The sequence below is a fragment of the Equus quagga genome, chromosome 11, assembly GCF_021613505.1.
Source record: "Equus quagga isolate Etosha38 chromosome 11, UCLA_HA_Equagga_1.0, whole genome shotgun sequence".
Lineage (NCBI taxonomy): Eukaryota > Metazoa > Chordata > Mammalia > Perissodactyla > Equidae > Equus > Equus quagga.
The window spans coordinates 74,131,996-74,154,108 of NC_060277.1; the positions used below are offsets into that span (position 1 = coordinate 74,131,996).

The window sequence follows — 22,113 nt, forward strand, 5'->3', positions numbered from 1 at the left end:
TATTGTAAATGATGCCAAGTAAGCATTTTGAAGGATGAGAGAACCCTGGCACTGCTGCATCAAAGGGTTAGTTACTTAGTCTTGCCCTTGTCTTTTCCCTGCAGTAACCCTCCACTGAGTGAAGAGATGTTGCCTCCTGGGGAGTGGATGTGTCACCGGTGCACTGTTCGCCGAAAGGTAATAATACTGCTTTCTGAAGGCTTTGCTCAGAATGCCAGATCTAGAGCACTGATATTCTAGAGCTAAGATGACCTGGCCCTGAAGGCATTTTCGTTCCTTCTTCTTGTCTCTTCCAGCCCTGGAATCACCCTCACTCTCCCCATGGTGACTGTTTGGAATCCAGTAGGGCCTAAAATCCAAACATGGGCTGCTGAAATGGGCAGAAGAGGTGTGTTAATTTCCTGAGCCATGTTCATTCACTAGTGACAGGAGTAGTCTGATCTCCTTGTAGACCTCCTGATAAGTAGCGTGAATATGGCAGCTATATCCATGGCTGAAAGTGGCTGAAGAAAAAGAAAGCTGCTTCTCCAGCTTGATGGAAAAAACATTTCCCTCGCTCCAAGGCAAATAAGTCAGTGGTATCCAGAGTCTTAGCCAGGTGTACGGGAGCGAGAGGACTTTGAACCCACTTGTACCCCAGGTTGCCTAATCTCTCTTTAGTTCTCCTTCCCTCAGATTTGATAATTCAGTACTGGCTTTGAGAACATTATTTTCTACTTTGAGATCTTTTGTGAGGTGCAAAGCTAAACTCTCCCTTATCAAAAAAGGAAGTAGGTGTGTTTCCACCCAGATTATGAGAGACCCAATCCTCAAATTATAGGCTGAGGATTACAATTTGTCTGTGAATTGTAAACCAGCCCCATCCTCCCCCCACACTAATTATACACCAGGCAACTTTCCTTTGTTGTGACATCACCTCTGTTTTCCTGGCCCCTGAACATGATGTCACAATGAATGATGACTTCCTTGGTAGCAGAAACAGGATGAGATGATTCAGAGATTGTGGTTTATGTGTATAACAGTTTTCAGCCTGTAAGAAGAAGGTGAACAGTTAGGGAGACATTATTTTTCAATGTGTGCACAAAGGTTCCTATTAAAAAGCAAGCCAAGGCCAAGTCAACCACCTAACCACAGCTGTAGTTTGATTTCTCCTGAAGTCCACAAACCAGGCTATTCTCCAGCCTGTCCACCTCCCAAGATCTCTTCCTGTGCATCCACAGTTAAATGAGGGCAGGGCCAGTTAGAGGCACCTGCCAGTCAGGAGGACTTTTAGAAACTAGCCACTCAAAGAAGCTGGACGGGAAAAGGTCGCAAACAGCTGAGGGAGAAGAAGTGAAACCAAGGAAAGAGAGTGGAGAAGAGGAACTAACATTATTTTAGTGCCCATCACATGCCGGATATTTTATCTTATCTCTTTTAATCCATACAGCCATCTACGGGCGCTGGTGGTGGTAGTATCTCCATTTTAGAAAGGAAGAAACCGAGGTTCACAAATGTAACTTTCCCAAGGACTCAGAGGAATTGACAGAGCCAAGATTTGAACCAAATTCTGTCTCACTCCAAAGCTCTATTACCTATTCATCAGTTTTCTAGAAGCAGAGCTACTTGCTGGGAATTATAGTATGCCTTTTTCTAACAGAGTGCTTTTCCTGAAATGCCACTCTGACCTGCTTTCAGATGGACCTCTTGGCCTACCTGTGCTAAATCTGCCTTTTCCATCACCACCGCCTCTGCCCCTCTTTGGCCTCCTGTTGTTACACTGAAGTGGATTGAAATGATACATCCTCTGGGCTTCAGCAACCTCTGATGTTCAGGTCCTGTTCCTAGTGGAGGCTAGATCTCCCCCCAACTCAGAGCCATCCCTTCCATAAAGGAGACTCTCTTTATCTGTATCGTATCCCTAAGAGGAAGAAAAAATGGTTTTGCTAGTCTCATTTTACAAATAGAGAAATTCCTGCCCCCCAGCCTGAGTCACCCAAGGTCATAGGGAATTAGTGGCAGAACTGGGATAAGATCCCAGGTCTCCTGACTGGAGACCAGTGTTAAACCTTCATTTGACCACTCTATTTGGAGTCCTGGAAGAAAATGTATTATCAGTGATCCAGTCCTGCTGAGCATGCTTAGTCTTTTTCCATTTACCCACCTTCCAATTTGAAGAAGTGTCACTTTCAGAGTTCTAGTGAAACTTGAAACATTGAAGGCCGCCATTCTTGGACACCATGATTGCTGGGTCGTTACTCTGCACACACTACCCTTCTACCTTGTAGTGCAGCTGCCTTCCATGTCAGCACCCACCTTCCCTGGATGGGGGGCTCTACTTGCCTATTTTACCTTTTACAGTCTTGATTTTGAGCAGAGTTCTTAAAATCATTCAGGAGGTCAGGATGCTCCAAGGCAAACTGCAGTGATCTCTTTGAGTCTCACTATGTTGTTCTCACTCAGTCTCATGATGTTTATTTCACTGTGTTAACTTTTTATTCCTTTACCCTGTACTTGTATAGAGATATTGTGTATCATATGATGATAAATGATGTGTCATTCATATAATTGTTTCTAACTTTCCATACTTTTTGGTGATTCCCTGCTGTGATAGTTTTGCCAGCTTTAGTTAGGTTCAGCTATAGTTTTGTCACCTTTAACAGACAGCATTCCAAGTCCCCAGGTAGATAAGTCTGTGATGTGTTAAAGACTCCGATAATTATGGTTAGTGGTCTAGCAGGACCACTCTTTCTCTTTTGTGGTACTTAATGTGATGGGCCCACCTATTCATTTGCACAGAAACGAGAGCAGAAAAAGGAACTGGGCCATGTCAATGGATTAGTGGACAAATCTGGCAAACGGACTACATCCCCCAGCAGTGACACTGACTTGTTGGACAGATCAGCTAGCAAAACTGAACTCAAGGCCATTGCTCATGCCCGGATCCTGGAGAGGAGAGCCAGCCGGCCTGGCACGCCCACATCCAACGCCAGCACAGAGACCCCAACCTCTGAGCAGAACGACGTGGACGAGGACATCATTGACGTGGACGAGGAGCCAGCAGCAGCAGAGTCGGACTATGTGCAGCCCCAGCTAAGGCGGCCCTTTGAGCTGCTGATTGCAGCCGCCATGGAGCGGAACCCCACCCAATTTCAGTTGCCCAATGAACTGACTTGTACCACTGCACTACCAGGTTAGCCAAAGCACCATATCTCCTCCCCCAACCCAGCTTCCGATGGTTATTGTCCAGCCAAAGGGCAGTGCTACGTGTGGGGTCACTGTCTCAGGTTCCTGTGCTTGGTTCTTCCTGGAGAGATGTTTGAAGGGTTTAGCTTTTATTGTGCTCTTTCAGTTTTTTATTTTCTTCCCTTCCCAGATCACTTTTTAAAAAAATATTTAGTATGTTTACATAGTTTGAAAATCAAAAAATATAAAACGACTTAAAATGAAAACTTTCGCTCCCACCCCTGTCTGTCATTTGCCTAGTTTCCACCTTCCTACCCCTGACAGATACCACTGTTTGGTTCCTGTGTATCTCCTTCTAGAATTTCTTTGTGCCTATATAAGTAAATATAGATAGATGCTTATTGTTTCCCCCTTAAATAGCATACTTGATATACTGTTCTACACCTTGCTTTTTTCAATTCACAATAAGCTCTAGAGGTCTTTCTATTATGTATTAATATAGACATTCCTCAGTTTTTCTTAATGGTTGCATAATAGTCTGTTATGTAGATGTACCATAATTTATTTAACTAATTTCCTATTAATGGACATTCAGGTTATTCCTAATCTTTTGTTACCACATATAGTACTTTAATGAATAATTTTGTAAATACCTCATTGTATGCATGTGAGTATATCTATAGGATAAATTCCTATTATTAGAATTGCATCAAAACTATGCATTTATAGTTTTGATAGATACTACCAAATTGCCCCCCTGCCTTTTTTTTTTTTATTAAGTCATGGCTTCTACTTGATACCACAAAGCTTCTAGATCTTATTTTCTTCCAGAGAAATTGGATTTGGCAGGCTTAAGAAATCTACTGATCAGTAGGATACATATGGAATCAGAGCTTTTCTGATTTTTATGAAAATGCAGTGAAATTATAGTCTTTTCCTTAGCCACCTCCACAGAATGGTCTTTGTTGAGCATTTGACTTTGTCATTTATATTTCTTAGGTTGCCAGTATCTAACCTAGGTAGGCTCCTGACCACTTCATGTTTGCAAAACTTTTAGATGTGTTTCTGCCACATAAAAAGGGACTTCTGAGCCTGGTTCTGACTTAGTCTCATCTCCCTTTCCCTCCCTTTTCATTCTTTTTCTCACTTGACACCAGCCCTGGGGGCCTCAGAAAGAGATCCATGTCTAGGCCATGGCACATTCTGTTACTAAGATCTGTTCCGTTCACTTAGTCTTGTTTCCATATCCCAGCCTAGGAATTCTGCATCCAGGCAAAGTTCAGCACCACCAGTTTCTCTTCCAGGTTCTAGCAAAAGAAGAAGAAAGGAGGAAACCACAGGGAAAAATGTTAAGAAGACACAGCATGAGTTAGATCACAATGGTCTCGTTCCCTTACCAGTCAAAGTCTGCTTCACGTGTAACAGGTATTTTTCTTCCATACTAAGGAGCTCTTCCTCATATGCAGCAAATGGTGTTATTTCTCTCTTCCATCGCCTCTTCTAAACCATGTATGTTAAATGTGGATAACCCATTTTCTGATGATATGAGTACAGAGAGGCTGAGTGACTAATTGACCAGAGCCTTGAATGTCTTAACAGCAAATTCCCTGAAGAATCATGATACAGAAGTACTGTAAACTGTGTTTATAGAGGCTACAACACGAGGAGTTGAACTTAAACCGAAGCATGAGATATTTAGACTAGCTATCAGGAAGAACTCTGAACAGCAGAGACACAAGTCCCTGGAAAAGGCAAATAATTTTTAAATCACTAAAGATGAGTTTAAAAGTAGTAGAAGTATCCATGGTAGCCAGTATGCATCAGACTGGATGACTTCCAAAAGCCTCTAGGCTGCCCCATTTGCAGCTTGCCTGGGACACTGGTTTCCCTCAAATAGGATCTCCTCAGTGACAGGAACCAGCTGCTTCAATTACTCAGGCGGGACTTGTTGGCTTGGATGTGCTAGAAGGGCAGGATAGCAGGAGAAAGTAGCCATCAAAAAGAAATGTTCCACAGCAAAAGCTATAGGGAACTAGATAGTAAAGCAGCAGAACTCTGAGCCAGGCTGGACTATGTCTCCAGTGCACCTCAAGGACCCAAGGAGCATCGTAGTTACAAATCATAATTGGCATTTGCTTAGGCTCCTTCCCTTCCCTTGAACTAGGCTTACATGAGTACATTACAAAGCCATTTTCCCAGCACAACTCTCTCTGGTTGTCACTTTTGCTGAGTACTTTATGCAGAAGAGAAATCTTCTCTTGCTGTGGTATAGGACTCTAAAAAGGCTGCTAGTCATTTTTTTAATGAGGTAGTTGCTTTCTTCTAAGGAGTGGAAAGATCAGAGCTAAGTTGGCTGTCTTCCTCCAGTAGGTACTAAGCATTGATCATTCCTGCTCTGACAGCCACTTTAGCTGTACTCCAAATAAACATTCACTTCCCTACAAGACACATTCCTCTTAGAGAATAATGGAGAGCCTGATGGTAGCCCCCAACTCATCCATCTTCCTAACCATGAATGTAACTGAATCATTGGGGGAGGAGGATTGAGAGAACGTTGTTAGGATTAGGGAGTGGGGGCTGTTCCACAGTGCAGAGTTGGTTTGGATTCTCCTGTCTTGCCACAGAAATGGCCTACATCCCTTTTTTGCAGGAGTTGCCGCGTGGCCCCTCTTATCCAGTGTGACTATTGCCCCCTCCTGTTCCACATGGACTGCCTCGAGCCGCCGCTCACTGCCATGCCCCTGGGCAGATGGATGTGTCCGAATCACATCGAACATGTGGTGGTAAGCACAGCAGTGTCCCTTTAGTCTCCTTCCGGCAAGCGGGGCGTGGACTGATTGAGTAGAAAGCACGTAAGGCCAGCTTGGTGCCAGAGTGCACTATAATCTCTCAGATGCTGGTTTCTCCACACCATCCTACTCACTTCTGAGTATTTTGACGTGCCTCAGCTGTACATTTTTCTTTTTCCCACAATGCCTTATTTTAGCTGCACAGGCAGACTTATTTAACCCACTAGCGCTTGGTTGTTCGTGAATAATTTCTTCCACGATGAATTAAACAGTTCATGTTACAGCCCTAAAAGGGGAGTATATTAGATCCAACCGTATGGAAATAAATGCTCTCACAGTAATTGCTTCCATATTTTTCTGTGTCTTATTTTTAGAGAGAATAAACTAAGAAAATTCCAAATTGTTTATTCTCATATCTCAGGTATTAGCACTGGCAGATAACTGTCCAGTAACTTTGGAGAATTGGCATAGATAATGGTATTCCAAACAGTCGACTATTTATTGAACACCTAATGTGTCCTTGGTACCGAATGAGGTTCTTTCCCTTCTCTTACTTTAGTTCTTTACAACCCACTTGTCATGGCACGTAATAGATGTTCAGTAAATTGTTGAAGAATGAATGGTATGTGGGTGCTATTATCTTATCTCCCAGGAGTGGTGGGTACATTGTCTATCAAATGGTGATAACCGTGGAATGACTGTTGGCCCTCAGCATGACAGAGTGCTTCCCACCTTGCCCTGAGAGAAACCTTAGTTATAGACTTGTACACCTGGAAGAAGAGTTGCTTTGCTCTCAATTTGACTAATGCTGCTCGGAAAGGAACTCCTGCTGAACCAGAAAAAAACAGCAATGAGCAGTTTACCCAAATATGAATCTTAAAGAGCAGCGTTCCACAGATGAGAAATTATTAGTTGGGTAATTTTTTATTAGCCACTTAGGGTTTTTCCTAATTTACTAATTAAGAAGCTGCCACACAGATCTCTTCTTTTGAATTAAAGTCTAGGGGACCAGATGTAGAAGAGGAAAAGTGACATTGTTTCTATGCCTTCTATATACTGCTGCACAAACTTTTTTTTCTTTTCTTTCTTTCTTTCTTTCTTTCTTTTTGTTTTTTTTTTTGAGGAAGATTAGGCCTGAGCTAACATCTGCTGCCAATCCTCCTCTTTTTTCTGAGGAAGACTGGCCCTGAGCTAACATCCATGCCCATCTTCCTCTACTTTATATGTGGGACGCCTACCACAGCATGGATTGCCAAGTGGTGCCATGTCCACACCTGGGATCTGAACCAGCAAACCCTGGGCCGCTGAAGTGGAACGTGCACACTTAACCGCTGCGCCACCGGGCTGGACCCTGCACAAACATTTTTCTTTCCTCCCTTTGGCCTCTGAGAGCAGTCCAAGGTTTTCTGCCTCCTATAGAGCAAGACTGTGATAATCCAGATGGGTTCACTAATGCTCCCTGGTACCATGGAGGAGGGAATAGGGCAGCACACACAGGATTCTGGTGCTGGTCCCAGTTGTCAGCCAAGCTCCTATATAGGAAACAGTCCTGGGGCCGGCCCCATGGCCAAATGGTGAAGTTCGAGCGCTCCACTTCGGCGGCCCAGGGTTTCACCAGTTCAAATCCTGGGCGCGGACATGGCACCGCTCATCAGGCCATGCTGAGGCAGTGTCCCACGTGCCACAACTGGAAGGACCCATAACTAAAAATACACAACTATGTACCGGGGAGCTTTGGGGAGAAAAAAGAAAAAAAAATAAAATCTTAAAAAAAAAAAGGAAACAGTCCTGCTTCTTGTGGGAAAGAGTCGTTTGCTAGGAAGGGAGGCCTGCATCTCCTCTGAAACCTGTGCTCTGTAGGGTACACTGACAAAGGGTGATCTGAGCTGGACAGAAAACTGTCAGAGGCTGAATTTGGAAGGGCACTTCTTGGCTAATTCCCCATTTCCTGCCCACCTCAAGCCTCTCTAGGGAATGGGAACATACCAGTTTTCCCTTGCTGGACTGAGCAGGGCTGGGGGAGAAAGTCTCATCCACCTTCCCAGGCCCTCTGACAGCAGTGTTGAAATACCAGCCCCAACCCATTTGGCCAGGGCTTCTATTTTTTAAACGTAGAGAATAGGGTTAGTTGGGAGGGGGCTGACTTTTGGGGTTCACTACAGCAGTGTGTCTGCTTTGTCCATAGCTGAACCAGAAGAATATGACGCTGAGCAATCGGTGCCAGGTGTTTGACCGTTTTCAGGACACCATTTCACAGCATGTTGTCAAAGTAGACTTCCTGAACCGAATCCACAAGAAGCACCCTCCTAACCGCCGTGTGCTCCAGTCAGTCAAAAGAAGAAGCTTGAAGGTGAGTCGAAACCCGATGCAGGCGGGATGGTGGTCTCTGATTGCCTTCACTGGATACACAGAGGATCATGGTCTCAATTTCACAGATAGGGAGACTGAAGCTCCTGAGATTTGTCTGTTGTGTCTCAGCAAGTAATGAATGTGACTATATGTTTTAGTACTTGAGGATGGTGGTCAGGATTATGAAGGCCAAACCCCAAAGTAGGCCTTCAAACTAAGTCTCTAGTTCTCCCAAGGATAAGCACCCTTTAGCCCCTCCCTCCAAACTTTAGATGTGCTCTGCTGTTACTGCCCCTCACCTGGCACTCATGCTGTCTGTTCTTGTGAGATTGCCCCTTTCCCAGAGCTGTCTGGAGAGGTGATGGTGGGGATGATTAAGCGGAGGGCCTTGTGACATTGAGGAGCTATCCCAGCTGAGGAACTTAAGAGGAAAATGTCTAAAGGAGAGTTGAATATATTTTTCCAGGCTGCTGTGAACATATCACCAATATTCTAAATTGGAGCATTATTGTAATAATACCTAACATTTGCATGCACTTGACAATCGCTAAAGTGTGTCCACAGAGATTGGCAGAAAAATTTCCTTCATTGAAAAGCATTTGGTGGCGTTGAGGCTGTTTCTCGTAAACCATCCAATCCCTTCATTCATTTAACCTAGAGAGCCCAATGCTATATACCCATTTGTAAGCTTGAGTTTTCTCTTTTGAAATAATCCCTCAGACAGTCCTATGTGCCAATGGAAACCAGCAATTCTCAAATATGGCCACTTGGTGGCAACCACACTTTAAAATCACACGCCACTCCTGCCACTTCCAGTGGGTGTCAGCACTAGCAAGATATTAACTGTTGAAAATTGTATAACAAACTCGTAACTGTGTAAATATTTATACTTTAGTGGAAACACCAGTTTTCCAAAATTAAATTAAGGTGTTTTCAGTTGGGGGCAGGGCATATTAGCGGTGGCATGCCTCGTACTTAGTTAGAGAGATCTAAAAGTAATCTAGACTGTGTACGTCACTGTGTAGATTTGGAAAAGAGCCTGGCTGCTGAAGTGAATAATAGGCCAGGAGGCCTTGATAAAATCCTCTCATTTTATGATGCCACCTCCCCTTTTTTAAATGTTTTCCTATTCTTGAGGAAAATCAAAGGGCACGAGTTGCCTGAAAAGCATTTTGTACTTGGGCAGTTTGAGATTGAAGTGAAGACTTTAGCATGACAGACCAGTGGTGGGGAACTGCTCCAATCTGTCCTGGAACATTGGCCTTTGTCCTTGATGTATAGCAGTGCAGGCAAAATAGGCTGAGAACCTTCTGTCTTTGTTGGGGGTTCCTCTTCCTCCTACCCTGTCACTCTTCCCCAGCGGCAGCCTTAGACTAGCCTACCACTCCATTCCTCCCCTCCCATTCCTGAGTGACCTCAGACAAGCCCATGCCACCGGCCACCACTGTTAATGGTGATGACTCTCAGTTCCATATTCCTTGCCTTTCTCCTCATATCCAGATTCATATCTGCCTGCCCATCCCACAGACACCTCAGTCTCAACCTGCCCAAGACCAAAAGTCCTCTGCCTCCAAATCTGGTCTTCCTCTTGTATTTCCTGTTTCAATGAATGACACCGATCTCCACCCAGTCCCTCAGGCCAAAAATCTGGGAACCATTTCCAGCTCTTCTTCCCTTATCCTTCATAAGGACTTGCTCACTAAATCTGTTGCTTCTCCAAGTGTTTTCCAAATCTACCAAGTGCTTTCACGTCTCTGTGCCTTCTGTGCTGCCCTCCTACCCTTATGTCCCCTTTGTCTGCCTGGAAGTTCTATCTCAACTTCCAAGTCTTAGCTCAAATACTGCCTTCCTATAAAACCTTCCCTAATCCCAAATTCCTGTCCTCCAGACGGAAAGAAGCACTCTCCTCTATGTTTTTTATAGCTTCTTAGACATGACCCTATTCTGGGATGCATTACATTGTATCATAATGTTTCTGTGCTCACCTCCCCACTAGACTGTGAGCTCCTTGAGGGCAAGGCTTAAGTTTTATTCATCTCTGGATGTCTAGGACTTGGCACAGTGCCCAGACTCAGGAGGTGCTCAATAAATGTTAGTCGAATGTATGAATGACTCTTTGCTTATGTGGCTCTTTCATTCTTACATGGTGTGATTTAGAGTGTGTCTTCTGTCTTTGTGCAACAAAGAGGTCTTCAGTTGTTTCATGAATCATGAATGAATGGATGAAGAAAACTGACATTGATTGAGTACTTACCACGAGCCAGGCCTCATGCTGAGCATTTCCTCTCTGAATGTGACCTCACTTAACTTTCTATGTCTCAGATGCTGTTCACTCACCTCCCGAACTTGATGCTAAGCAATAAGAGCCTAGAGTAGTACTCTGAAGCCCTGTCCAGTGCCACTTCTACACTTTTTAGGCCAGAGCAGAGGCAGCATGCAATGGGTTCTGGCTTCTGTAGGCCTGAGACCTTGATGAGGAAAAGTAGGGGACGTGCCTACTGTTTCCATTTCTGTGCCTTCTCAGGCTGGTGTGTGTATGTCAGAGTCAGTTGGGAGCACAGAGCAGTTGCTGCCCACTGACCTTCCTTGTCCTCTGAATCCCAGAGTGGATGGTGGTCCCTTGGGCATCAGCACCACAGACAGAAGAGTGTAGCCAGGGCAGAATCAACTGGACATGTTGGCACTATCTTCCTCTCCTTCCTCCTTCTGCCTATCCTGAACAGGTGCCCGATGCTATAAAATCTCAGTACCAGTTTCCACCCCCTCTCATTGCACCCGCGGCCATTCGGGATGGGGAGCTGATCTGCAATGGGATCCCTGAGGAATCACAGACGCACCTTTTGAACTCTGAGCACTTAGCCACCCAGGCAGAGCAGCAAGAGGTGAGTGAAGAAGGGGCTGGAATTCCAAATCCAATCTTCCTTCCATCTCTGCACAGTTGTTATTGGAAGTAGCCTCTGTCATTCCCACCCCCCATCTTCTACAACCCCACCTACCCCTACCCTCACCCCCTAAGAGTTGAATATTCCAGAGGGAACCTCTGGCTCAGATCCTGAGGCAAGTAAGAGAACTACAGAGTCCGCTGTCTGCTTCTCTCCATCGGTCCCCCACTGTGCTGTGAGACGGGCAAATCTGTCTCCTTGAAAGAGATCAGTAGACCCATAGAGAGGTTAGGTGATAGTTCTGGACATACAGCAGGTGCTTAGGGTACTTGCTGAATATTGGTCACAGGTGACTAGGGGCAGAGCCAGAACGGGAATCCCAAGCTCTGCTGACCAGGGTGTTGCCTGCTGAGTGTACCAACAAGTCTTGCGTGGGAATGGAAATGGAATCTATCAGGAGTCAAGCACGTCCTTTTTGGGCATTCGCGATGGGACCTCGGAAACTGTGCTTGTCAGCTCTGCTGTAGCCCTGGCCGCTGTGGCAGGAAGGACCAGCGCCTCCCAGGCCTCTCACCCTCCTCTCCTCTCCTCTCCTTCCATTGCAGTGGCTCTGTAGTGTTGTTGCGCTCCAGTGCAGCATATTGAAACATTTATCTGCTAAGCAGATGCCTTCGCATTGGGACTCTGAACAGACAGAGAAGGCTGATATTAAGCCTGTTATTGTGACTGACAGCTCAATCACCACCTCCCTGCAAACAGCTGACAAGGCACCTATACCTTCCCACTACCCCTTGTCCTGTCCCTCGGGGATTAGCACCCAGAATTCCCTGAGCTGCTCTCCACCCCCCCAGCCCCCAGCCCTAGAGGACATCAGCTGCAGTTCTTGTGCGGAAAAATCCAAGAAAGCCCCCTGTGGGACTGCCAACGGGCCAGTGAACACAGAGGTGAAAGCCAATGGCCCACACCTCTACAGCAGCCCCACTGATTCCACGGACCCCCGGCGACTTCCAGGCGCCAACACCCCCCTACCAGGCCTCTCACACCGGCAAGGCTGGCCCAGGCCCCTCACGCCACCAGCGGCTGGGGGGCTTCAGAACCACACCGTCGGCATCATTGTGAAGACAGAGAATGCCACTGGCCCCAGCTCTTGCCCCCAGAGGAGTTTGGTTCCTGTCCCAAGCCTGCCCCCTTCCATTCCCAGCTCTTGTGCCAGCATCGAGAACACCAGCACTTTGCAAAGAAAGACTGTCCAATCACAGATAGGACCTCCGTTGACAGATTCAAGGCCACTGGGCTCACCCCCAAATGCCACCCGGGTGCTCACTCCCCCCCAAGCAGCAGGAGATGGTATCTTGGCCCCAGGAGCCAACCAACGATTCTGCTCACCAGCGCCATCATCAGGTGAGTGCTGCTCGACCTTTCATGCTCTTCCTGGCAAATAAGACTTAAGATTCAAAAAACACTTACATCCCTATGAATATTTCAGAGGACTTTGGTCTCTGTATTATTTGTCCTCCCCTCCTTTCTGTGATAGAAGAGAAAGCACATGTTAACTTGTCCCCATCTTATAGGTGGGACTTCTTAAGCTCTGAAAGATTAAGTGATTTTCTTAAGGTGACTTTCCATGTCAGTGCAGGATTGGAACTACAGCCTGGGTCTCTTGACTCCACCTTCCCACACCTTCTGCTTATTTTGTTCCATCACCTTAGAGGAAGGCAGTATGCTCTCTGGAGCCACTGTGGTCAGCCTGAGGTTATGGGTCATGGCATTGGTGCCTCATGATCCACACTGGAGACTGGATCCTCGCCCGATCCAGATTCTCAGAGCCAGCTCATTTGAAGGAATTTCCATGCTAGGAAAAGCAGAGACAGAAAGCAACACTGCCTTTCAGAGTAGCTGCAGAGTGGGATACCCACAGAGGTTGGTCTGGCCCAAAAGCTTAACCTCAGACCACATGCCAAGAGTTAGTTCCTTACGTCCATACTTAGCCCGGCGTGAACCTGCTCTCTCAGCTATCCCCAGTCAGCATTCAGGACCTCAAGGTTGCTGACCCCAGCATCTGAACCAGGTTTCAGATGCTGCTGGAACCCCCTGTGGTCTCTCTCGTCTGAACTGAAGCCGGCCTCCTAGTCAGCTGGGAGTCTCGGTGACCAGGTGACTGTGACTTCTCTGCATGGGGGCCCCTGGTCCCAGGATGGCCCATACTCAGGCTCTTTTTCCTGTTCTGTTTCTCTCTTAATACCAACCTGAATAGATTTTGCACCTTGTGATTTGAACATCAGTAGGCAGGAATTGCAGGGACAGTCACCACTATTTAAATGAGTAGAGGCAGCAGGGAGGTAGTCATGGCCCAGAGAATGAAGCTACCCCACCACGTTCCCCAGAGCAGTAGATCTCACTGGTTCTCAGTGCTCTGGAGACTCCTGCGTGCCCGGGTGCATTGTCGTTCCATCTGCCCTTCCTCACCACGCGTTTTTAGCTCTAGGAGTTCCAGAGCCTGTGGGGTGAGAATCAAGAAGGGAACATCACCTTGGGTCCGAAATCCAGACCTGTCTCAGCAGTGGGGGATTGGACCGGTGGGTTTCCCTCAGGCGACGTAAGTAACAGTCTTCCTGCTCCGTCCCCAGATGGCAAGGTCAGCCCCGGCACGTTATCCATAGGAAGCGCTTTAACCGTACCCTCTTTCCCAGCCAACTCTACTGCCATGGTGGACCTCACCAACTCACTTCGAGCATTTATGGATGTCAATGGAGGTGAGTGAGTGAGCTGCTGCTCTACCACCAGCTGCTGGGGTGAAAGTGCTGTCCCTACACGGCATTCAGCTCATTTCAAAAAGGGACTGAAGTGGGGGTGCCTGATCTCAGAGGGCTGGGGAGATGGGTAGGGGAGTGGGATAGGAAAGAAAGCCCCTTCCCCTATCTCTGCCTTACACACATGCATATACGTATAATCAAAGATGAAGGCAGAGCAGGGCCAAGCTGAACCAGTGAGAAGAGAAGAAAATCACTTTAGGCAGGTCACCTGGTCTTGCAGAATAAAACCAGGAGGAGCCTCACTCCCAAAGGAGGGAACTCATCTGTGAGAAACCCCCAAAGTCGAGGACAACTGGGGCAGATCTTGATCTCAGTGAACAAAGGGTGGGTAGAAAATCCAGGCCTCAATATTGGACATCCAGGCCCTCCCCCACAGGCAGGCAAGTGGTTTGTCTTGCTCTGTCTTTCTACTTTACCTAGAATCAAGCTACCCAGCTGCAGGAGGCATCAGCACAGGCTATATTGGGGCCCATCTCTCTGCAAATGGCTAGTGAGATGCTCAACTCCCGACCTTTCTATCACTTTGTACTCTTTGCTGTCTGAGAAAAATCACTTGACTGGATTTTAGAAATGCTGAACTGGGGCCGGCCCTGTGGCATACAGTTTAAGTTTGCACACACCGCTTTGGTGGCCCAGGGTTCATTGGTTCGGATCCCAGGTGCAGACTAGCACTGCTTATCAACCCATGCTGTGGCAGGCGTCCCACATATAAAATAGAGGAAGATGGGCACAGATCTTAGCTGAGGGCCAGTCTTCCTCAGCAAAAAGAGGAGGATTGGCAGCAGATGTTAGCTCAGGGCTAATCTTCCTCAAAAAAAAAAGAAATGAACTATTTGCTCTGTGACCCTCACCTACTTCCACATTCCATTTCCTCTTCAGCTGCTTTTTAATCTTTCTCTTTGGTTACTAGAAATCGAGATAAATATGCTGGACGAGAAGCTGATCAAGTTTCTGGCCTTGCAGAGAATACATCAGCTTTTCCCCTCCCGAGTCCAAGCTTCACCAGGCAGTGTCGGGGCACATCAGCTGGCTTCTGGAGGGCACCACACAGAAGGTACGTGCATACGCATCTGCCACCACACCACACCGTCAGTTCTCCCCTCTGTGTGAACAGCCATCTGCCCCCTTGGAGAATTTCAGCTTTCAATATCTCAGTCCTCCTTGTGTGCCTTTAATGCACTCAGTAAAGCACCATGGTTTCTTTTCTCAGAAAGCAGGAACAAGATGGCAATCACAACTTTCAGATCAGACTTGGGGAAGTGTACTGTGACTGTCTTTCATACACATCCACTTTGAGACACAGAAAGCAGCTATGCGTGCCTTTGGGTATATGTGGTGTGCTTTCTGCTCAATTGCTTTCAAATATTTGAATTAGAAGAGTTTCCCAAAAGGGAGTTTTTCAAGTTCAAGGTGAGAAACAGAATAACACTTTGGCTAGTGTCCTGGAAATTCATCCCAAAAGTTTGACTCTGCTTAGGATATCCCTTTGAGGATTAGCCATTAAAAGCCTTGATGCTTAAAAGTGTGATCCCCAGACCAGCAGCATCAGCATCACCTGAGAGCTTGTTAGAAATGCAGAGCTCAGGCCCTTCCTCAGACCTGTGGCATCAGAATCTGCATTTTAACGAGATTCCTAGGTGATTCATATGCACATTAAAATTAGAGAAACATTGGTCTGTGCCTTCTGTTTTTTTGCGTGGCCTCCCTGAAGTATCAGCTGATATATCCCTGATAAACCAACCTGTAGCCCAGGAGCTTAAAGTACTATCATCCTTGAATTCTATGGCCATCTTCAAAGGTGGACCTTCTTGGAGCTGGCCCTGTGGCCAAGAGGTTAAGTTCGTACGTTCTGCCTTGCACTGCCTGGGGTTTCACTGGTGCGGATCCTGGGTGCAGACCTAGCACCACTCATCAGGCCATGCTGAGGTGGCGTCCCACATGGTGGAGCCAGAAGGACTTACAACTAGAATATACAACTATGTGCTGGGGGCTTTGGGGAGAAGAAGGGAAAAAAAAAAACAAAGATTGGCAATAGTTGTTAACTCAGGTGCCAGTCTTTAAAAAAAAGTGGGGGAGGCTGGCCCAGTGGCGTAGTGGTTAAGTTTGCACGTTCTGCTTCGGCATCCCAGGGTTCATAGGTTCAGATCCTAGGTGCGGACCTACACACCACTTGTCAAGCCATGCTGTGGCAGGTGTCCTACATATAAAGTAGAGGAAGATGGGCACGGATGTTAGCTCAGGGCCAGTCTTCCTCAGCAAAAAAAAAAAAAAAAGAGGATTGGCAGCAGTTAGCTCAGGGCTAATCTTCTTCCAAAAAAAAAAAAGAAGATGATCCTTCTTATCCTATGTGGGAAATGCTGTGGGTGGGGAGAGAATGCCTCACTATGCACCCGCCCAGTGTCAGATGTGAGTTTGGAAAGATGACTCTTCCAGTGGGATTATTTTCCCCAAACCGTGAACCAAAGGTCCAGGTTCTGTTGGTTTATGTTTGAGCCACAAGTTCTGTTGCTCTGTGTTTGGATCCCAGGTTCTGGGTTTCTGAGTGATCCTCTCCCTGTGTTTGTCTTGTAGTGCAAAGAAAGGAGGTACAGGCCCGAGCTGTGTTCTACCCTCTCTTAGGGTTGGGAGGAGCTGTGAACATGTGCTATCGAACCCTCTACATCGGGACAGGTGAGCCACCTAGGAGAGGCACTGAATCTGTTCAGCCCTGAAGACTGACACCCTTATCCACAGAGGCTAGAAAGGGGTAAGGGAAGCCCTCTCCAGGGCTAACTGGTTTGACCCAGCAGATACCCGGACGAGAGGCTACTAAGAACGAACACTCTCGGCTACTTGTCTCCCTGACTCAGGCCCTTTTGCTTTGTGCCCAGCGTGGCATCAGGAGAGATGAAAGTCAGCTCTGACTGCTGCTCAGCGAGGCATTTCAAACTCTGCAGGAAATACCTGAGCAAAGGGCAAATGCTGTGTCCCTGGAAGTCTTTAAAAAAGTGATGGGGCTCACACATACCTAACCTTTAGTTTGCCCTGTATCTTGTACAAAGGAACAGACAAATTAGCCCTTAGCCTAGAAATTTACCTTTCTTTCAGATGATAGGGTTTATGAGCCCTGCACCCAATGTTGTGCTCTCATGGAAATATCCCATGCTCTTCAGTAGCTCACTATTCCCCTCTGGGCAGCAGCCACATGTTCCAAAGCAAATCAGCTGGCAGGGACAGCTGTTCTTTGGCAGGAGATTGGAAAATACATTGGTTTCTGTTCAAACATACAAGGAGGGGGCCCTGAGCTACCTGCCCCTTGAGGTCTCTACTAGTGCCCGCCCAGGAGCTAACTCCCTCCCTCCCCACCTCCCCCGTACATACACCTTACAGTCTGTTCTCTGCCTGCCTTTTCTTCTACTCCTGCCGCCTTGCAGGAGCTGACATGGACGTGTGCCTTACAAACTATGGTCACTGTAACTACGTGTCCGGGAAACACGCCTGCATATTCTACGATGAGGTGAGGGGTGGGGATGGGGTGGGAGGGAGCTCTCCTCCCCGCTCCCAGGGGTTGGGTTTTTGTTCAGTGCCCTGGAGTGAGGAGAAGGGGGTTGGGAGTCCTCTCCTTTTCTTCCCTTTCTTTTCATTCCCGGAGGAGAAGAGTCTTGGTGTAAAAGGGCACCCTACCATGGCTACCTGCTCCCCGGGAGTAAGGCTGCCATTTCTCCTGAAGGTGGTCACAGGCTCAGCACGGGGAGCCCACCCTAAAGCAGGGAAAGGGACAAGCATAGAAGGAAGCCAAGCCCTCTTGGTTGTGTCCCTGTGAGTTTCATCATCATCATGTGCCAGTGAATATCATTTCAATAGGAGCCAGTGCTGAGGAGGCAGAGTGAAGGAGCAGTGGGAGAGTGGGGGGTATGGGGTGCTAGGAAGGAAGGCTTCCCGGAGAAGGTAAGTCTTGAGCCCCATTCTAAAGGAACAGGGAAGGGGGCATGATTGGGGAAGAAAGAGAGCTCCCCAGATAGAGCAGCACAGTGTTCTCCATGTGTCCTCTCTCCCCTTAGCCCCAGGCCCCACGCAGCAGACCACACATCTTATCTTCCCTCCTCCTCCTCAGAATACCAAACATTATGAGCTGTTAAACTACAGTGAGCACGGGACAACGGTGGACAACGTGCTGTATTCATGTGACTTCTCTGAGAAGACCCCGCCAACCCCCCCAAGCAGTATTGTTGCCAAAGTGCAGAGTGTCATCAGTAAGTTGGAGCAGAGGCCTGTGGCCACAAAGCCTGCCATTTTGGGACATATTCTCCAAGGCCGCAGTCAGGGTGGCTCTGGCTTGCTGCCAATGATCTACTGTCTCTTGCCTTCCCATCCAGTTGGCCAGGTTCTTGCTCGTGGGCCCAGGGAAGGCCTCGGAGAAGCAAGTGCTATGCACCCACAAATGTGTACACACCTACTTGGGGACTTCAGCGCTTTCTGAGCGTCCCTCACCCTTGTCACACAGCAGTTAGAATGGGGAGGGACCCAGCCCTGGCAAAGAGCCCACGTGGGTTAGCTGCTCACTATTCCTCTCCTGTAACCGTTCCCCTTTTTCCCAGGGCGCCGCCGGCACCAGAAACAGGATGAAGAGCCAAGTGAGGAGGCAGTAATGATGAGCTCCCAGGCCCAGGGGCCACAGAGGAGACCCTGCAACTGCAAAGCCAGCAGCTCAAGCTTGATCGGGGGCAGTGGGGCCGGCTGGGAAGGCACGGCTTTACTGCACCATGGCAGCTACATCAAGCTGGGGTGCCTGCAGTTTGTCTTCAGCATCACTGAGTTTGCGACCAAACAGCCCAAAGGCGATGCCGGCCTGCTGCAGGATGCGGTCTTGGCCGAGAAGCTCTCTCTCAAGCCCCACCAGGGCCCTGTGCTGCGCTCCAACTCCGTTCCTTAGGACTGGCGGCTACCCGGTCACCCGCCTGTCCACCCAACCCAAGACTCCTGCAATGCAAAAATGTACACAAACCAAGCCCGGGTTTTTTCTATACTCCACCAGAAACCCCTCAACTACAATCTTTGCATGAAATGAAGAAAACCTTTTGACTGTTTTTTAAAAATCCTTTTTCTTTTCTCAAGTTCTAGGGGGCATTTGCACATATATTTGTACTCACCATTTCATGGGAAAGCGGCAGACCCGAGCTGAGGAACAGTGTGGGCAGGGAGGGGAAGGCCCATGGTCTGGACACTTCCTCCAACACAAAACCGTTCCCCACCCACCTTCTGCTCCCTCCCCCTCGCCCGCCGTTGTAAAATAATCAGAAACTTGTTCTATTTTGTGGCAGTGACAATAGTTTTATATTAAAAGAAAAAAATACAGTTTTCATACAGCAAAATCTATACAATATCATTGTTTTATTTAATATAAAGATCGCTACCCACCCTTCTTCCATGTTCCCACCCTCCAAGTTATTTTCCCTTCTGCAGCGGTTGCACTACAGGTAGCTACTGTGTATTATGGACAAATGAGAAATGAATTCTTTTTCTGGCTGTCCATCTATTTTATTTCAAATAAGGAAAAGTGTATTTGGATTTTGTGTAAATACATCTAGTGATGACATTTTTTCAATGTTTTTAAAAACTGTGTACAGTACTACATGTGGTAGAGCGTTTTCTTCAAATTGTCTATTGTAGCAAAAATGTTTTTGTCGTAAACCTGTTTTGTCTCCTTTTTTTGTTCTCTTGCCACTTCTCTCCTCTTCCTCCCACCCCCAGCTCCCTCCTCTCCTCCCATCCCCACAACTAGTACCAATGTACATAGTAATTGTAATGTTTTAGACTTTACAGAAACTTTCCTGTATTCTGTATATAAAAAAACAAAAATACTTCAAATTATGTTTTCTGCCTGTCTGTCCTACCTGTCATCACCCTTAGAGGGGACCCTCCCTGAGATCTTGGTCCCACAGTCTCATTGAACAAGTCTCATTCCCAGATGCTCAGTCTCCACGGGCAGTCAGGAGAGGGGAGGTGTTGTAGAAAAGTAAGCCTAAGGCAGGTCGGGGAAATGGAAGGGTAGGGCTGATCTGCTAGGGGGCTGTTGTATGGTTTGGTGGGTGACCTGAGGGAGTTTAGAGGGCTTGGTTATTCGACATGATCAGATTCTGCAAGAACCAGAGAGTGTGCAGGTCCCTGCTCCCGTTGGCTCCAAAACCAAGACATTAAAAGGCGCTGGCATGAGACCTCTGCATTCTGGTCTAGAAGCTTTAACCTAAGGAGTTGGCGCTGCCTTTGGTCCTAATTGTTTGCTACCATATTTTATTCATCTATTCTGGGAGAAGTCATAACACCTGGTTTTGTCCTTCCCCTGTCAGCTTTAGCTGGGCATGGGCTAATTCATTCATTTACTCAAGTATCACTTGAGTTCCTCCCCTGGCTTAGCCTCTGCTAGGACTTGGGTCTTGGTCTAGATCCCTTGCTGTGAGCACACGGCCCCTGTCTCGGAGCTTAGACTCTAGTGTGGAGGAATTTGTTGATGCAGAGTTCTCTGGGGCGGAGCCAGCCCAGTGGCGTGGTGGTTAAGGTCTGCACGCTCCACTTTGGTGGCTGGAGTTCGTGGGTTCAGATCCCAGGCATGGACCTACACCACTCATCAGCCATGCTGTGGCAGCGAGTCATACAAAATAGAGGAAGATTGTCACAGATGTTAGCTCAGGGCTAATGTTCTTCAACAACAACAAAATACATACATAAATACATATAAATTTAAACACAAAAAGTTCTCGGGAACATGAAGACAAAGGAGAAATCCAGTCTCTAGACCCAGCTATGCCACAAGTGATGTGACTCAGAGTCACATCTCTTCTACAACTGCGGTTCCTCGTCAGAAGACGAGTCTACCACGTACCTTAATTTTAAGGCCCTGAGAACTCTCTTATTAAACCCAACTCCATCCTTTCCTCCTCTCAGACATTATGTGACAAACTTGCTCCCAGAAGTTTTTCCTGAAGACAGTCTCTGACTCCTTCGATAGCACTTGTGTGTCTATCCCAGCGCTGTTTGAGTAGGTGGGACCTGTTGGCATGTCAGGATTTTGCCTTGGGGATGGAGAATGCATGCATTTGTTTCATCAATATTCCATCTCTAGCCTCATCCCACAGCATCTATAATTGAACCCTGAATCCATAGTGCAGCTAAATAGGAAACTTCCCCTAGAGCCTGAGGTCTGTTCCTGGCTTCCATCTACCTGCCTAGCTTTGTCACCACCACTCTGCTCCCCCTGCCCTGGTGGGCTTCTTGAACTCTTTAAAGGCAGAAGCATATATTGTTCTGCTCCATATTTTCACGGCTAACCACACTGCTGGGCACACCATAAATGCCAAACAATGGGTGCTAAACTATACTAGGTTTCTCAGGCAAGGTCCATTCTTCTGGCAAGTCACCTGGCCAGGAATACCCTTGCCCATGCGTCCCTAGCTGTCCCCACCCACCTTGCCGTCATAGTTACTTCTTCCATTGAGTAATGGAGCTTCTTTATTTCTACCACCTGTGAGAACCATTCCAGAGACAAATTTCCTCCTGAGGATTAAATAACCGGTTTTACCCCCTGTCTCTTCCTGTTTCCCTTCAGAAATGGAGGGGGTGGGGCAGAGGCAGAGGGATACAGATAGCTAAGAAATGAGAGTTGACAGCCCTTAACTGATGGTGCCACCCTGAACACACTACCGTCACCTCTGGCCTCTATGGGAAGAACTGGGAAGAGTCCTAGAAGCTGAGGGCTGGATGTGAGGAAAGGAACTGAAGGGCTTGTTTACGGAGAGCAAGGCATCCAGGACCAGACTCACTCTCTCGGACATAACAGCATTCACGTACACACGCCCCTCCAGAAGGCAAGGACTGTGCTACATACTGACACCCAGAGGGCTTACACACCCTGTTAGCTCCTCCTGCAAGGCCTTAGCTACAGGGCACGCGCACAAAGGACAGGTAAATACGAAGATGTTCATTCAAGCACACACATTGGCAGAGACTACAGACACATGCACACACCTGGAGGCACTCTCAGCCCGCATGGGCACAAACATGTAAAAGGTGCTCACGCAGGCACGCACACCCACAAGTACACACACACACACAGGATCCAGAGGCATGCACATGACCTGA

General features: G+C 47.4%; 1 protein-coding gene across 2 annotated transcripts in view; it reads left to right on the forward strand.

The window, feature by feature from the left end:
* Positions 1–19,819, forward strand: part of PHF12 (PHD finger protein 12) — a 37,985-nt gene extending 18,166 nt beyond the window's left edge. The window contains exons 3-15 of one of the 2 annotated variants that reach the window (XR_006890661.1): positions 105–177; positions 2,779–3,172; positions 4,470–4,590; positions 5,816–5,948; positions 8,140–8,304; positions 11,027–11,185; positions 11,791–12,586; positions 13,813–13,938; positions 14,909–15,052; positions 16,570–16,668; positions 17,412–17,494; positions 18,039–18,230; positions 18,576–18,716. Coding sequence is in view for 1 of the 2 variants with exons in the window: in XM_046676172.1 (XP_046532128.1) it covers positions 105–177; positions 2,779–3,172; positions 4,470–4,590; positions 5,816–5,948; positions 8,140–8,304; positions 11,027–11,185; positions 11,791–12,586; positions 13,813–13,938; positions 14,909–15,052; positions 16,570–16,668; positions 17,412–17,494; positions 18,092–18,230; positions 18,576–18,910 (2,767 nt within the window). In the remaining variant the exon portion in view is untranslated. Of the gene's footprint in view, positions 1–104; positions 178–2,778; positions 3,173–4,469; positions 4,591–5,815; positions 5,949–8,139; positions 8,305–11,026; positions 11,186–11,790; positions 12,587–13,812; positions 13,939–14,908; positions 15,053–16,569; positions 16,669–17,411; positions 17,495–18,038; positions 18,231–18,575 lie in introns of both variants that reach the window. The other variant, XM_046676172.1, reaches the window with a different exon arrangement.
* The last annotated feature ends 2,294 nt before the right edge of the window (positions 19,820–22,113 follow it).